Source organism: Setaria viridis, chromosome 7 (genome assembly GCF_005286985.2).
Source record: "Setaria viridis chromosome 7, Setaria_viridis_v4.0, whole genome shotgun sequence".
NCBI classification, from domain to species: domain Eukaryota; kingdom Viridiplantae; phylum Streptophyta; class Magnoliopsida; order Poales; family Poaceae; genus Setaria; species Setaria viridis.
This window is the reverse complement of record NC_048269.2, coordinates 34,527,464-34,543,174: the sequence shown is the minus strand read 5'-3', so window position 1 is coordinate 34,543,174 and position 15,711 is coordinate 34,527,464. Positions and strand designations below refer to the sequence as shown.

The window sequence follows — 15,711 nt, the reverse complement described above, 5'->3', positions numbered from 1 at the left end:
CTTTTATTAGCCACAAATCTGGGAACCGAAAAAAAAACACTGAGAGAGAACCTCAAAACCACTGCAGATTGGTTTCCACATCAATAAATATGATGCAGGGGCCTTTCTCCTTGGTCAGCTGAAAAGCATCTCGAACAAGCTTGGCTCCATCACCGATGAACATCTACAACAGTTCACAAAAATGTTGTTATTTACTGGTGCTTGATGTTTGTGGGATTTTCTTTTCTTAATTGAGTGATTATCATGTTTATCTATTGTGTGCAGCACAAATACCCTAAAGAAACATATGCTTATAGACTTGATTGCAAAGGCAACTTACATAGATCTTATCAGAAATCAAATTACTTGCGTTTGGATTATAAAATATTAAAATCAAGAAATGGTCTTTAGATTTGAGATAGCCTATCTGGAAACCATTTTCTTCTCCCTACTGGTGATCATTTAATTGGCAGATGATACTTTATGAACAAGTCCATTGTGAGTAAGCTGAGCTCAAATTGATTGGTACAAACCTGAGACTGGGCTTAATGGAGGTCAAACTATCTGTGCAAAAGGCTAGCCTACCAGGATACTGTATCCAGTCCTATTGATTACTCAAGATGAGCTTAACACTATTGTGGAAAATTAGCTGTGGGTCTTGTGGATGCAGGATACTGTACTAATACTGCTTCTACCAGCTACTGAGGAATTCTTGCTTGAAGTCTAAATAACTTATTTATTGCCAATTTAATGGGAACACAGTAACAACTAAAGAGTGTAAGCTGAACTAAGCCCAACAGTATTCTAAACACAACCCTGCAACAAAAAGGTTTATAAATTTTTAGCAGGAAAGTGCCATTATGGACTTAATATGATTCTATCCCAGCAAAATTCAGAGGACACATCATAGCATTCATAATTTCATACCGCTAATGTATGACCTGGTAGCAATGTTTACTGATGTCATTGTCAGCCAGTAATGTCATATATTTGACATGGGGAGAACAGATGCATTACAAACTTCAAAGCACTATGGAGTGAATAAATGGATATCATGAAATGATATCACTAAAATTCCAAACTGTCAGGCAAATACTACAAAAGCCAAATCCCCAAAACATCTTTATAAAGCAAGGCAACATCTCTTTTCTTTCTTTTCCAAACTCAACAACTGGTACTCTTCAGACTTCCTCAAAAAAGAAATTTCCGCAGTCACTCCTCCCAGTGATGTAGTTCACAACAGCATTGACGGATGCCTGAACAGTCTTCTGCAAATCTGTTTTAGCACGATCAAACACATCATCGTGAAAACCCACATCAGCTTCCAAGGTCAGTCGTTGTAGGCATAAGGCATTCTCAAGAACAGCTGTGGCAATGATGATTTCAAAGTCGCCACCTTTGAAGTTTTTTATGTTGAACACTTCTAGGTGAAGCTTCAAGCAGGACAAGTCCTTGAGCTCCACAGGCCAATCGTCAGCTATGGCATCAACAACCTCATCATCCAAAGGGGTATCGTTTCTCTGAAAAATAGTTCACGGTCAGTAAAATTATGTAGAAAAATAAAACTGACCATTATATCAGAGCACCTACCCAAAGAGTTAACTCCTTAAGCCTTGTGCAACTTTTCATTAAGTTTAGCAATGTCAACCTTTCCTTTTGGACTAGTAAGGATATATTCAAAACAAGCCTTCTAAGACTTTGCAGAGGAGCAATATCCTACAGCCAGTGAAACAGAACATCATCAGATAAATTAAATATAAAAATCAACCATGCACAGCAATACGAAGTAGAATGATCGCTTACCATAATCATGCTGATATTATTCATTGTAACTGATTGTGTTGAAACATTCAGCCATACATCTGTCAATTCATGAGCATCACAGATGAAAACTTTAACATAGCAAGATGTTTTTTTTGGCCGTGCTGCAACAAGGATTTTTCGCAGTTTCATAGCATTTTGGACAGAAACACTTTGTACTGTGCAACTCCAGATGATAAGAATTTCAAGGCTATCGGAACTTATTCTGATTGCATCACCTTCAAAATGACCAATGTCCAGTTCCTTCAGATTTTTGGCCTGATCAACAAGTGCATATAAATCCTGAGAACTGATAGTACAGCAGGAAAGATCAATTGCACTGAGGTTTTCACAATACTTCAGGACAGTGCCAGAAATCCTAAAGAAGCATAACCTAATCCGTGTTAGACTCTCACAGTCAAGTTCATTGATTGGAAAGTCGATCATCTGATGGGGCCAACTACAGTTCACAATCACTACTTCCTCAACTTCCTTCTTTCTCAATAGATTAAACCATTCTTCCAGTTGATCCCTTCCATTTTCAATTTGAGATGAATCGATGCGAAAGTACTTCACAGGCCCTGGATGGTTTTGTAGAATAGATGTAATCATCTTCATCATATCCACTTTGACTCTAATGGCCTTAGCAGCACATACAATGGCAGCATCATAGAGAATGAGGGGATCCTTTTCCCATATTGTTTTCAACTGGAACGATCTGATGAAGCCAAATCTTGCAAGCTCAATACTAATATCATGTGTGGTCACCTCAGATGCAATGGATCCTGTGCTTCCTCTTTGGGTGTGAATCAATGTGCTGGTGTTGGTCCCATCACCACCAGGGTCACCTCCACCTAGGTTCTGATGATTGTTGTCAAGGATTGATCTAGGGGCCTTTGGGAGGACCATGAGCACATCTCGTATGACATCCAACTCGTCAGACTTCGTAGTGGAAAATGCAGCAAGGGATTCAGTGATATCATGCTCAGTAGGATTGGATATGTGCCATCCTGCCATAGGCTTCCTTGGATTTTGAGCATGTCGATCCCTAAAATCACACATGGGCAGGTAAAGAACAATCAGCACAAAAACTTCAAATTATGCAGCAATCCTAACCCAAAAAAACTCCATCAAGGTTGATCCTCAAATCCGGTCACAACCCTATACCGTATGTTGCTAGAATGCTAGGGGAAAAACCTAAACAATTGGCACCCAAAGCTCACTACCGGATATTTGATGATTTCCACTAATTTAATAACAATCGTATTGAATGGTATTTTTGTGAAATTCTGCCCCTATGACACACAAAAATAAGAATCGAAGTGCCTCCAAACAACATGACCAATGCAATGTGAGCAAAAATATCGGGGATTCAGGTCTCAACGGCACAATGTGTCCTTCATATTCAACTTAACAAAGGCAAGAACACAACCTTACTAACCTAAATTCCACCCTGAAACAGAAACTCAGGAAACAGTAGCCACTTGTCCCAATTCCCCAATTAGAAAAGCAAAATTGCAGAGCAAAACACCTACTCAATATGTAGAGAACACTGCTTGGAGATGAGAAGCTGATTCTCCCCCCTTCTTAATGGCAATTGCAGCTAAGATACCAACACAATGTGATCCAAGAAAAAAAAAGAACAGGCAATTTATATCTCAACAGCACAACGGGTCCTCCATTCACCTTAAACAAGTCAAGAACAGGCAATTTATATCTCAACTCCCCCTCCTGTTCCTTCAAAAAAAAAATCCCAGCGCGGACTCCATAATGCGGGAGGCAAATGCTACTCTACGGTCTCTCTCTCCCCGATTCCCCAATTGAAGAGCAAGGGTGTGGAGCAAGCCCAACCTGATTCGGGGAGGACGCTCCTTGGAGTTGTGAAGCAGCACCTCCCCCTTCTTGTGCCCCACAGCCGCACGATCCCCCTCCTTCGTGCACGGCAACTGTCGCTGAGTCTGCGCCAGCACCGCCTTCGCCGCCGCGCGCGTCTGCTGCTGCGGCTGCATTCCGGGCATCGTAGGCAACATAGACGCTGGTACATACGGCCTCGGGAACAGCAATGATGCACGAGATGCGTAGAGCAGCGCGGGAGCGACGGGCGCATAGTAAGTCGGAGTCGTCGCATACTGCCGCGGACAGGCAAACCCGAACGGTAGGCGTGACGAAGGCGCGGGGCAGGGAGAGGGGGCCGCCTGCTTCGTGGCGTCCTCAGTGACCTCCTGATGAGGCAGCTGCCTCCCGTCGGAGCGAGGCGTCGTCGGTGGCGGCAGCGGTGCCCCACCCGTGACGCGATGGAGCGTCGAAGCGGTGGGCGTCGGCCGAGCCAGCGCGCGCGGCGCAGGCGCTGCGCACGGCGAGGGGGAAGCGCGGTTCGCCGCCGCCAACTCTCCGGGGTCCTCGTCGATCGTCGGCTGCCACCCGGCCGAGCGAGGTGCGCGGGGCGGCGGCTGCTTCGAGGCCGCGGGGGCGGTGGAGGAAGCGGAGCGGGCGAGAGGCCTGGCGGTGGCCTCCGGGTCCAGGTCCAGGATGAGGCCCGGCATGGCGGAGGTATTCCCTCCCAATCGCGGGAACCCGAGGAGGCGGTGGCGGTGGCGGTGGCGGTGGCGGTGGCGTCGTGGTGGTGCGGCGAGCAGGTTGGACGGTGTGTCTCTCCGTTCCCGTCCCTTTTCTTTTCAAGTGGGAGGCGGTTCCGTTGCGGCACAATTCGTTACGCGGCGTTTCCGTTCCGTTGCGGCACTCTACTTGGGCTCGAATCATCCATCGTTGCTTAGGCACTCTACTTGGGCTAGCAACCGGGCCAGCGCATGGTCGCAGCGCTGCCGGCCTGCCGGGTGCCGGCCCATCCCGCTGCCCCCAAAGCTATCCAAAATAGCAGCTTGATTTGCAATTGGTACTTTTGAGATGAAAATCTTTAAAAAATGCTGCAATGTAGTTGATAATGATCGCATGCGATGTGCATAGCTAATTCGCAACAACGATGGATAAAATGACACGGACGATCATGAAAAAAGAAATGAGTGTTCAATGCCAACCTGGAAAACAGAAGCAAGCGATCAGCGTGGAGAAGCAAAACCATCAAGGGTTAGGGAGTAGGGACTCAGCGGAGAACTAAAACAAACACGGTGACAAGGGTTTTACTTTGCCATGAAAGATTCTCAATTTCTCATTCAACATCCCAAATGAAAGTCCAATTCGTGAAAAGGAAGTTGAAATTCCGAAACTGAAAAAAAGTAAATGCCCAATTCAAATATAAACCAGCAAAGTTCAAAAATGGAAATGCAGAAATTCAAAGTCCCCAAAACATTCACTTACCGTTTTCTATTTTTTTTCCTTCCTTGGCCGAGGGCGTGACTACTTGAAAGTTGAAATTAGGTAAATAAATAAATAAATAATATACTAATACAAAATATAGTGGATAGATGCGCTTTACTTTTTTTTAATTAGAAACACGGGTTTTACTTGTCTCATTAAAAGCTACAGTTGGCATGTTGTGGCTCATTAGCCATCACAGATGCCTTCTTTAACCTGAAATGTGTTCCATCTCCACAGCAAATTAAGTACTCCCTTTGATCACAAATGAAAATATTAGATTTGTCCTAAGTTACTTATTTTTTAACTCTGACCATCAATAGCTAAAAATCTGAATAGTTTTACAATACGGTTGATGCAATTAGAAAATTATCTCTAATATAAATATATATTTAAAAATATTTTTATAGAAATTGGCTGTCAAAGTCTCACTTTATAAACTGCGAGTTTGTGACAATATACTAAACTGCTTATATTTGTGACAGGAAGGAGCTCCTCTTTTTCTCCCTTCCCATTGGTATATCTCTCATCCCGCTATGCACAATCTACATTTTCTAAGCTTATTGATGCAATATTAAGGATTATTCTAGATTTGTTTTCTCCTAACAATGTGGGTGGCCTATACACATGGGACGATCTTTATTCTGTGGAGATGAGGTTTTTAAGAGCTTGTGCGCCATATATTCGTACATTCGGTCAGCAATATTAAGAGATGATGTTTTGACAGGACAGTTTGTTTTGTGCTATTTTTCTTGGTCTGAACGTCATCCTTGTTTAACTTGAAGTAGTAATAGATCTTCTATTTAGTTAATAAAAATACAATATCCTGCATACTCACCTGATCAGAAGTAATACCATAATCACTAGAGACGCCATGAAGGAGGTCGCGTTGCAGTAGAGGAAAGCCTTGTAATTAACAATGTGGATAGCTGCTTCGAGAAACCAGGTCACCGGCTATGTGGCCAGTTTGGCCATCATCCTCCCAGAGGCCACCGGGCCGGTTCATGGTGGCTTCGTAAGTGACAGTCGCTGCAAGTGCAGCGAGCTGCAACAAGTATTTGGTCAACTTTTCACCCCAGAGATCTAGCACCTCCAATGGTGGTGGTATTAGGCATATGCCACTAGATTCTTCGTCCAGTACGCCAAAAAGGACAGAAGTCTCTTGTCCTCTTTTTTGAAGGTATTGTGCTTGTACAATTTCCTTAGCCATAAATCCCTTACTAGCTCATCCAAATTTTCTGCTCCTCTGGTTGGATTTCTAGTTTGAACTTGCCGAGGTACTAGCCAATCAATAAAGCCACATCTCGGTTACACGTAAAAGAGTGTGCTAGCTCAAATAAAGAACAAGAATGAGAGTATAAAAAGGACATCCACTTAGGGCTTTCTCTTGCAAAAGAGTAACTTGGAACCATATTTTCAACTTGACAATTTGCATTTTCCAGTAAATCACGATAAACATACAGTTTCATGGTGTAGCTTATGCAGCATTTTACTTTTAATTGGATCTCTCCCATTTCCATCATGCGGGGAAATATCAGTCTTACATGTTAACAAAAAAGGAGGTAATAGAAAGAGGGGGAGGTATAAACAAGTTCAAGATAGAACAAGTTCCTACAACCTAACCAACCAGAATTTGCCGTAGCCGAAATAAGGTGACAGAACAAGAGCACAATTAATCTCTGGACAACAACCTGTTTTCTGTCAAATTGTGAAATTGAGGATGCATGAAGTAGTCAGTTCTAGGCATTGTAGTTTCCTTGAAGTTAAGTGTGAACAGTGGTAGTTTTATGAGATGGACTCTTAAGGGTTTTTTCTATGCATAGAGCATTCACCTTTTTCTTGAATATAAAAAGATGGTGAGTAAAATATGAGAATACGCAGAAGGTTATATTGACAATAAGAAATAAACAAATGTGAGTCAATGGGACTCATTTTTCTCTGAAATAACACAATTGGTTGGTCGAATTACAATGATGGTTTACAAAGAAAAAATATTGACAGAGAGATTAGGCTAGATTCAGATGTCTTCCTAATGTTCTAAAGAAAAAAATATTTACAAAAAGAATTAATACCATCACATCTATGACTTGGACCCGTCGATGCTCATGGTTCCAGGTTCTACAAATCATATAGGGTGACTACTTGTTCCGCCATCTTACTCATGACTCTTTCCAGCCATTTGGCAACACCTATGGACACAACGACAAGAACAGCAATGTATGCAGAAACCCCGATCACCAGTGCCAAGATGTAAGCAGAGGTCCTCACTCTCCTGCAGCTCCCGGCAACATATGCACCCATCAGGCCAAATAAATTCAGTATCATGGCAGTGTGCAAAGCCAAGACGGCCGATTTTGCTCTGCATACTCGCTTGATCAGAAGCAAGACCATAATCACTAGAGACGCCATGAAGGAAGTGGCGTTGCAGTAGAAGAAAGCCTTGTAACGACGTGGATAGCTGGTACGAAGAACCGGGTCACCAGCTATGTGGCTAGTTTGACCATCATCCCAGAGGCCACCAGGCGGGCTCATGGCGGCTTGGTAAGTGACAGCCGCTGCAAGTGCAGCGAGCAGCAACAAGTATTTGGGCAACTTTTCATCCCAGAGATCCGGCACCTCTCCAACGGGGGCCGTATGTGGCAATATGTCATTGGATGCTTCCTCCATTATGCCAAGCAAGGATAGAAGTTTCTGTACGAGACGTTGAACTGACTCTGATACAACTAGAACAACTTGAAGCGCAATGCAGACTAGAACTGCAAAGACCAGGGTGAAGATATATATGGATGTTGATACCTTCCTGGAGCTCCCGGCTGCGAACGCACCCATGAGCCCAATCAGGTCAAGGATCACACATACCCTGAGCGCGTGGGACTGTATTCCTCTTGCCGAAAGCTTTCTGTTCACCAACAGCATGATGATGGCCAGAGATGCAACGAAGGCAGTTGCGTTGCAGTAAAAGAAAGCCAGGTAGCGGTGTGGGTAGTTGTCGTTGAGCACTGGATTGCCGACAACATGGCCTGTCTTGTTCTCTTGCCAGAAGCCGCCCGGGGGACTCATGCCTGCCTCGTAGGTGAGGCTTGCTGCAAGAATGGCAAGGAGCAGCAGAAGCTTGCGACTCTTCTCTAATTTCCATTTCAGGTTCTCATCTCCCTCCTCGGCTGGTAGCTCAAACAACTTCTTGAGCCATTCGGGCATGGACTGCTCCAGCTTCTCCTTCACCATTTCTCTCCACGTAGCATGATTTGGGAAGACTTCTAACATGAACACCAGAACATGGATGCCAACATAGAGGAACACTGGAATGACAATCACTGAGATGTACACAGATTTGGATACTTGCCTGCAACTCCCGGCAGCATACGCCCCAATCAGCCCAAGAAGGTTCATGATCATGGCAATCTGCAATGCACAATACTTGATTCCTTGTGTGCTGAATACGTTGCTTAGGAGTAGGATAAGAATAATCAGCGACGCAACAAAGGCCGTGGCATTGCAGTAGAAGAAAGCCAGATATCTCCGAGGATATGTGATGTGAAGGATTGGATCACCGGCGAGGTAGTGATGCAGGCCATCAGTAGAATTTGCTTCCCAGAAACCACCCGACGGGTTCAGTCCTGCTTGGTATGTGACGCTCGCCGCAAGAATCCCGAGGAGAAGCAGGTACATGCGAGATTTCTGGAGAAGCTGATTGGCATCGACAATTTCTTGTGGATCAGATAGTGCACGAACCTGGTGATCTTGCGATTCAGTTTGGTCCAGTTTCAGATATTTATGCAATGTTTCTTGGACATCGTGGACCCAATTCTCCACAGGCTTGCACAAGAACACCAGAACCTGAAGGCCGATGTAGAGGAGAATAGCGATCACCAATGCAATGACGTAGATGGAAGTCTTGACGCTTCGGCTGCTTCCAACAGAGAAGGCGCCCGTGAGGCCAATCAGAGCCGCACCCGTGCACACCCAGAGCGCGCACGACTGGAAGCCGTGGCGCGTCACGGTCCTGCTCATGAGCAGCATGATGACAACCAGAGATGCCACGAACGCCGTGGTGTTGAAGTAGAAGAAGCCCATGAAGCGGTCCGGATGGTGACCGCGGAGCATGGGGTCCCCGGCCAGGCGGCCATTGCTCTGGCTGTCCGACAAGAACCCGCCTGGCGTGCTCAGCCCAGCTTGGTACGTCACTGTCGCAACGAGGGTTGCGAAGATGAGCAGGTACTTGCGCGAGTGCTTCACAGTGTCCGGCGCTTCTGCCGTCGTGTTGTTGGTGGCGTCGTGCCTTGTCAAGGCCCACAGTGCGAAGATGAGGACATGGGCGCAGACGTAGGTGGAGACCAGAGCGACAAGAGCGATGACATACGCGGACATGGCCAGCTCCCTGCAGCTGCCGGCGGCATACGCCCCCATGAGGCCAAGCTGGTCGAGTATCATGGCAGCCTGGAGCCCCCGGAGCCACCAGCGGTGGCGGCTCAACTTGTGCACGAGGAGGAGGTTGACGGTGACGATGGAGGCGACGAAGGCGATTGCATTGAAGTAGAAGAAGACCTCGTAGCGGCGTGGGTAGGTGACCTGGAGCACGGGGTCGCCGGCGAGGCTGTCGCCGTCGTTGTCGTCCCAGAACCCGCCCGGCGGGCTCAGCCCCGCCGAGTAGGTGACGCTTGCCGCAAGCGTTGCCTGCAGCAGCACGTACTTGCGCAACTCCCAGAGGAAGTTGGCCTCGACGGCTGCAGCGCCGACTCCAGCCGGAGCGATGGCCGACGCCGGAGCTCGCCGGTCGGGGTGTCCCTCAACCTCAACAGACATTGTCTCTCCCCGTCTGGAGCGTGGGGATTGTGGAATGCTTTCTTGGGAAGCTCTTAGGCTCGGAGCCCTTTAAGTAGCAAGCGCAGTGATGCAAGGATGAGCCATGCCGTGTGGAAAATTGGTGAACGCGTCCGGATCGCGTCGCGTGCGAAGCGGAGCAAGAGTCTCGGGCGGCCCTACTGATTTCGTCCCGGCCTGGTGGACCCGTGGCGCTTGTCACTTGACCTTGACCTCGCTCGTTGACTCCATTGTTTGCAAGTTCCTGCGCATCCCATTGCAAGTGCTGTGTTGTTTCTTGTACTTGTTCAGTCCCTGTCTCCATCTAATGCGTGTTCTTTTCATCATCAGATCGATCATATACTAGTGCCATGTGCAAGCATTTTCCTTTCCTATATTCAGAAATAATTTCCACTTCCGGCGTTCTCATCAGTAGACCACAGTGCTAGTAACTCAGTCACACCACTTAACGAGACTGAAAGAAAAGGATTGCTTTGTTTACTGCTGACGTTGGGCGGACAACTTGCTTGCCGGAGTGTTTTCTTGGAAACCTCCAAGTATACTTAGGTAACAAACACAAAATCTAGGTGGTTTTGTGGCGAGAGCGAGACACCGTGTGGAGAATTCTTGATAAAAACAAGTGCAGAGAAATTGCATCTGGCGTTTGTCGCTGGCCTTGCTGACTTGATGGTTAACCCTAAGTGCTGGATTAGTCAGGCCCACATGTCATCGACTACGTCAGATGAGCTAATTCCATGTTGTTTCAAGCTGTCCTCTTTCCTGTTTGGACCAATTGCAATTAAGCGTGAATCTACAGATTGTGGCAAAACACCTGCTTGACTTTTCTGAAGAAATAGTGCTCGTCCATTTGCCAAAGCCAGGAATCTCTTTCTAGTTTCTCCAAATTCTCTGCAGCTCCTGTTGGGCTCCTACTTATTAACCTAATACTTGGCATTTGCAGTCGTACTAATCAGTCAATGGAGCCCAAATCAGACTGAAAGAAACGCCTGCTTCCAATAAAAAATAAAGACAAGAACGGAAAAAAAAATGACTGCTATCATAATGGATGCGCCGCATGCTGGTGCTCGAGGGGCAGCGCTTCTTCGACGTGCCGGCCTCGGGCAAGGCGATCCTGGCCCTGCCGGCGCCGAGGGTGGGGGAGACGGCGGAGCAGGCTGCGCGGTGTGCCGCCAGGCCTTCAAGGAAGGCGACAGGCTCAGGATGATGCCGTGCTCCCACTCTTTCCACCAGACCTGCATCTTCCGGAGGCTCAGCATCAACGGCACCTGCCCCTGCTGTCGCTTCGCGATGCCTGCCGACGACGACGACTAGCGCCACGCCGCCGGAGCCGGACCGGATGAAAATTATGCCTTATTAGCCCATCGATTTGGATTGGGCCGCCTCAACATCAGTTCGTGTGTAGAATGGGCCATATTAGGCCTAGTTCAGTCTGGTTTTTTAGCTGGCCCGCTGGGTCATTGGGTTGTATGGGCCATGAGCCCATCAACCACAACTAATCACTCCGCCAACGATTGCAAACCGCATTCCTAAACAGCTGCAAAACCCATCGCGATCTGGTGCGGTGGCCGCTCCCCTGCGCCCCTGCCGGCGCCGCCCGTCCACCCCAACGCCACCCCAACGGGACGAGCACGATGCGGCACCTCCTCCTCTCCCGCCTCCTCCTCCGCCGCGGCAGTAGCCCCTCCTCCCACCACCACCTCCCGCTCCTCCGCGCCCTCTCCTCCGCTCCCTCCCCCGTCTCATCCGACGCCGACCTCCGCAAGTACGCCGGCTACGCGCTCCTTCTCCTCGGCTGCGGCGCCGCCACCTACTACTCCTTTCCCTTCCCCGCCGACGCGCTCCACAAGAAGGCCGTCCCCTTCAAGTACGCACCGCTCCCCGAGGACCTCCACGCCGTCTCCAACTGGAGCGCCACCCACGAGGTCCACACCCGCGTCCTCCTCCAGCCGGACTCCCTCCCGGCCCTCGAGGACGCGCTCGCCACCGCCCACAAGGAGCGCCGCAAGCTCAGGCCGTTTGGCTCCGGGCTGTCCCCCAATGGGATCGGTCTCTCCCGGGCCGGAATGGTCAGTCTCGGGCTCATGGACAAGGTGCTCGACGTCGACGTGAAGAAGAAGACCGTCACGGTGCAGGCGGGGATTCGTGTTGCGGAGCTAGTTGACGCGCTCCGGGAACATGGCCTCACGCTGCAGAATTTCGCGTCCATTAGGGAGCAGCAGGTCGGAGGCTTCATTCAGGTCTGTTGCTAAAAAAGATCAACCTTGTTGTTTCCAAGTTCTAAAGATATATTTATCTTTTGTCTGATTGATTAAGAATACCAATAAAGACTAGATAAGTTAGCACAAATTTGTTCCAGGTTGGCTTAACCACTCCAATGAAATGTTCGAAATCGTCTAGAACCACTAGGGTGTTAACATAGTAGATAAAATGGCATCACTTAGCATGCTGAGAAGATTGAAATGAGTGTTCCAGAAGCGGACAGTCATTTTACCAGTAGTTCCGTAGGATTGCTTCACGTCTTTTTTCCTATATTGAGAAAGCTCTTCTTCTCATCCTAATGCCTGAGAGCTCCTGTTGTAGTCGCTCCTAGTATTCCTTTGAAATTGTATAATTGTAACTTACATGCTGAGTTCAGGCCTAATTAATATATGGTTCTTTTCATGATTGGACGCAGGTTGGTGCCCATGGCACTGGTGCCAGATTGCCTCCTGTTGATGAGCAAGTCATTAGCATGAAACTGGTTACCCCTGCCAAAGGCACCATAGAGTTATCGAGGGAGAAGGATCCTGAGTTATTTTATCTTGCTCGCTGTGGACTCGGTGGCCTAGGTGTCGTCGCAGAAGTTACTCTTCAATGTGTAGAAAGGCACCAGCTTGTGGAACATACATTTGTTTCCAATGCAGATGAAGTCAAGAAAAACCACAAGTAATGTTTCGTTGTGTCAAGTTTTATGTAGCTATGCAATTGGTTTGCCTGTGCAGTTGTAAAATCCTCAGATTTCTTCCTTTCTTGCCTTTTGCAGGAAGTGGCTCTCTGAGAACAAACATATTAAGTACTTGTGGATTCCATATACTGACACAGTTGTTGTTGTCCGATGTAATCCTCCCTCAAAGTGGAAAACCCCAAAGTTGACTTCAAAATATGGAAAGGATGAAGCTTTACAGCATGTTCGTAACCTCTATCGGGAGTCACTGAAAAAATATAGGTACGCACACTTGTTCTGGTTTGATAACCCAAATTTTTATGCTACCATGTTGTTCTATATGCAAATGCATCTTTACTTGCTATTCTCTTACCAAAGAACCAGATAAATATTCTCTTGCTTAGAAACTGTTGTGTCAATTTAGATTTTAGTTTGTCCTACACAATTTCAGTGTGAGTCTGTCCAGTTCTTCCTTAGGTTTTCTTCCCTTTATTCAACATCATGCAGAAATAAGAGGTGATTCCAGTTGGATGAACTGTATTTGTCTCATGAATGATACAGGTGCAGTAGTACCTAGGCATTATCAGTTGAAAAGATAGTAGTTTGTGGGTGCACCTGCTAGTTTTGTTTTTCTCTTAGGAGTTTGCTTTGCTTAATTTACTCTCAGAGGAATATTTCATTACTATGTAAGACTTGATGGATATACTATGAGTTTCTATAATTGAAATTAGTAGGGGATGTTTCCCTTGCCTTCACTAAAAAAATGGTGATGCAAGAAGTGTAAGGTGGTGCTTTTCTGGCTGCTATTTACATAATTAATTTACAAATATAGAACCTTTGAGCATTCAATTCCTTTACTTTTAAAGCCATATGCACGGAAAATCAAGTTATTGTTTTACGCAGTCAACTGGCATACACAAATGATGTTGGAGTCATTTGATCTACTCAAATGATGTAACTTGTAAATTATGTAGTTTTCAGTGGAATTTTCTAGCTGTATTCAGCAATAGTATTTTTTTTTTCTTACTCCACCTTATAGATGCTTTTCAGAACTGAAACAGAAAGTAATGACCCGGAAATAGATACGCTTTCATTTACTGAACTGAGAGATAAGCTGCTTGCCCTTGATCCGCTGGATAAAGATCATGTGGTGAAAGTCAATAAAGCAGAAGCTGAGTATTGGAAAAAGTCTGAAGGGTATCGCATGGGCTGGAGTGATGAAATACTGGGCTTTGATTGTGGTGGGCAGCAATGGGTTTCTGAAAACTGCTTCCCCACAGGAACCCTAGCAAAGCCAAGTACGAAGGATCTGGATTATATAGAGAAGTTGCTGCAGTTGATTGAAAAGGAAGATATACCCGCACCTGCACCAATTGAGCAGCGTTGGACTGCCCACAGCAAGAGTCCAATGAGCCCAGCATCAAGCTCTGAAGAAGATGATGTGTTTTCATGGGTACTTAATCTGTTCTTGTTCCATAGATTTTTTTTTAACTTTTGCATGTCTAATCTGTGCTGCTTACCTACCTAAAAGCTCTTTTGCATATCATACTAATTTGTTTACCATTGATTTCGGTGCTGAATACTTGGTTTGAAAAATATTTTACAATTCGGTTGTGCTCTCTTGCTCTCATTTCTGCAAAATATAGTAGTAGAACTTGCTCTATTCTTCCTACTTTGACAAATATATGGGAAAATCCTTTATTCAGTGGACAATATTACCAAATTGTTCCATTGTGATTGTTATCTTTCCCATGTTTCTGAGACAATCACATACGTACCGAAACAGATGCACGTTACAACTCTGAACTGCTTTGGAAAGTTCTGCAACTCCTGCATCTTCTAATAAATCATTAGCGATGCGCAGCCTGTAAAACCTGGTTCTCTTTTGCACCTATGTAGAAACTTCAGTGACCAACTTACTGGGATCTATGCAGGTCGGTATTATAATGTACTTGCCAACATCAGATGCTCGCCAAAGGAAGGATATTACGGAGGAGTTCTTCAATTACAGGAGCCTAGCGCAAACTCTCTGGGATGATTATTCTGCATATGAACACTGGGCAAAAATTGAGGTACCAACTTCTACTGCTGGTTTTAAGATCTATGGAGACATTATTCCAGTTCTTTAGCAGACTTTGTTTGAATGTATGATTGAAAATAACATCAGGCTGGTTAATTTCAAGGGAATGACCTCATCACTTGCATTGCACCGTACCCATACCTTGCTGAGCTATTTATTTGCAACAATTTCATGCCTGGTGATTATTCTGTCACCATTTCTGTCTAGGTTCCAAAGGACAAAGACGAACTAGCTGAACTCCAGGCCAGGCTGAGGAAGCGTTTCCCTGTCGATGCATATAACAAGGCACGCATGGAGCTGGACCCCAACAAGGTTCTATCAAATGCAAAGTTAGAGAAGCTGTTTCCGGCGCTGGAGCCAGTGAAGTAAATGTGCTGAAGTGCGAAGACATAACTTGCCGTTCTGTTGTTGACCCTTGATCAAGAGAAAAAGGACCAAAACTACCATTCCTGCGCTGTTTGTGGTTTTCAGACATGCAGATTTCTGAGGTTTTGTTGGGTTTTGGAGTTTAAAGTGCTCCATCCCGTTGTCAGGCTCTAAAGTAAATGCAAGATACGTTTGTTGCAGGAGGTCCTTCACAGTTTGTAACTCTATTCCTGTCATGATGCTTTGATCTGTCAAATGAAATCGTGATTAAGGATCTGGCAGTCGAAATGAAGTGAGAGGAGACAAATACTGATGATTCAATCAATGGCAGGAACAAGTTAAAACTTTACAGCACATTTTCTTCAACCCTATTATTACATTTTGCAACTGTGACGAAGTTAGCACTAATCCTGTTCTAAATCTTGGTATC

The 15,711-nt window shown here is 46.0% G+C and overlaps 3 protein-coding genes across 4 annotated transcripts; 1 reads left to right on the top strand and 2 right to left on the bottom strand.

Moving 5' to 3' along the window:
- Positions 1–870: 870 nt before the first annotated feature.
- On the bottom strand, positions 871–4,525 carry LOC117865894 (uncharacterized). 2 transcript variants are annotated; one of them, XM_034750154.2, is made up of 5 exons: positions 3,631–4,525; positions 1,783–2,827; positions 1,570–1,695; positions 1,376–1,499; positions 871–1,255 (listed from the first exon to the last, which is right to left on the bottom strand). In XM_034750154.2, exons 1-5 carry the CDS (start codon positions 4,320–4,322, stop codon positions 1,161–1,163), a joined length of 2,082 nt encoding a protein of 693 aa, XP_034606045.1. In that variant the 5' UTR covers positions 4,323–4,525; the 3' UTR covers positions 871–1,160. The 2 variants fall into 2 exon arrangements, with proteins under 2 accessions (XP_034606045.1, XP_034606044.1); XM_034750153.2 differs by having other exon boundaries at positions 871–1,499; positions 3,631–4,515.
- A 2,470-nt stretch (positions 4,526–6,995) lies between these two features.
- Positions 6,996–9,933, bottom strand: LOC117862598 (uncharacterized). Its single transcript, XM_034746097.2, has one exon. The coding sequence runs from the start codon at positions 9,892–9,894 to the stop codon at positions 7,210–7,212; it is 2,685 nt and encodes an 894-aa protein (XP_034601988.1). The 5' UTR covers positions 9,895–9,933; the 3' UTR covers positions 6,996–7,209.
- Positions 9,934–11,440: 1,507 nt separating this feature from the next.
- LOC117863849 (L-galactono-1,4-lactone dehydrogenase 2, mitochondrial) lies at positions 11,441–15,630 on the top strand. Its single transcript, XM_034747710.2, has 6 exons — positions 11,441–12,149; positions 12,587–12,837; positions 12,935–13,117; positions 13,886–14,288; positions 14,770–14,907; positions 15,123–15,630. The coding sequence occupies exons 1-6, from the start codon at positions 11,544–11,546 to the stop codon at positions 15,282–15,284; spliced, it is 1,743 nt and encodes a 580-aa protein (XP_034603601.1). The 5' UTR covers positions 11,441–11,543; the 3' UTR covers positions 15,285–15,630.
- Positions 15,631–15,711: the final 81 nt, after the last annotated feature.

Bases quoted from the DNA above. Each gene is read 5' to 3' on its own strand.
- LOC117862598 (XM_034746097.2), bottom strand. From the start codon at position 9,894: ATGTCTGTTGAGGTTGAGGGACACCCCGACCGGCGAGCTCCGGCGTCG.
- LOC117863849 (XM_034747710.2), top strand. From the start codon at position 11,544: ATGCGGCACCTCCTCCTCTCCCGCCTCCTCCTCCGCCGCGGCAGTAGC. The intron at 12,150-12,586 runs GTCTGTTGCTAA...GATTGGACGCAG, and splicing joins AGGTCGGAGGCTTCATTCAG to GTTGGTGCCCATGGCACTGG. The intron at 12,838-12,934 runs GTAATGTTTCGT...TGCCTTTTGCAG, and splicing joins GAAGTCAAGAAAAACCACAA to GAAGTGGCTCTCTGAGAACA.
- LOC117865894 (XM_034750153.2), bottom strand. From the start codon at position 4,322: ATGCCGGGCCTCATCCTGGACCTGGACCCGGAGGCCACCGCCAGGCCT. The intron at 2,828-3,630 runs GTTGGGCTTGCT...GTGTGATTTTAG, and splicing joins GAGCGTCCTCCCCGAATCAG to GGATCGACATGCTCAAAATC. The intron at 1,696-1,782 runs GTAAGCGATCAT...CACTGGCTGTAG, and splicing joins ATAATATCAGCATGATTATG to GATATTGCTCCTCTGCAAAG.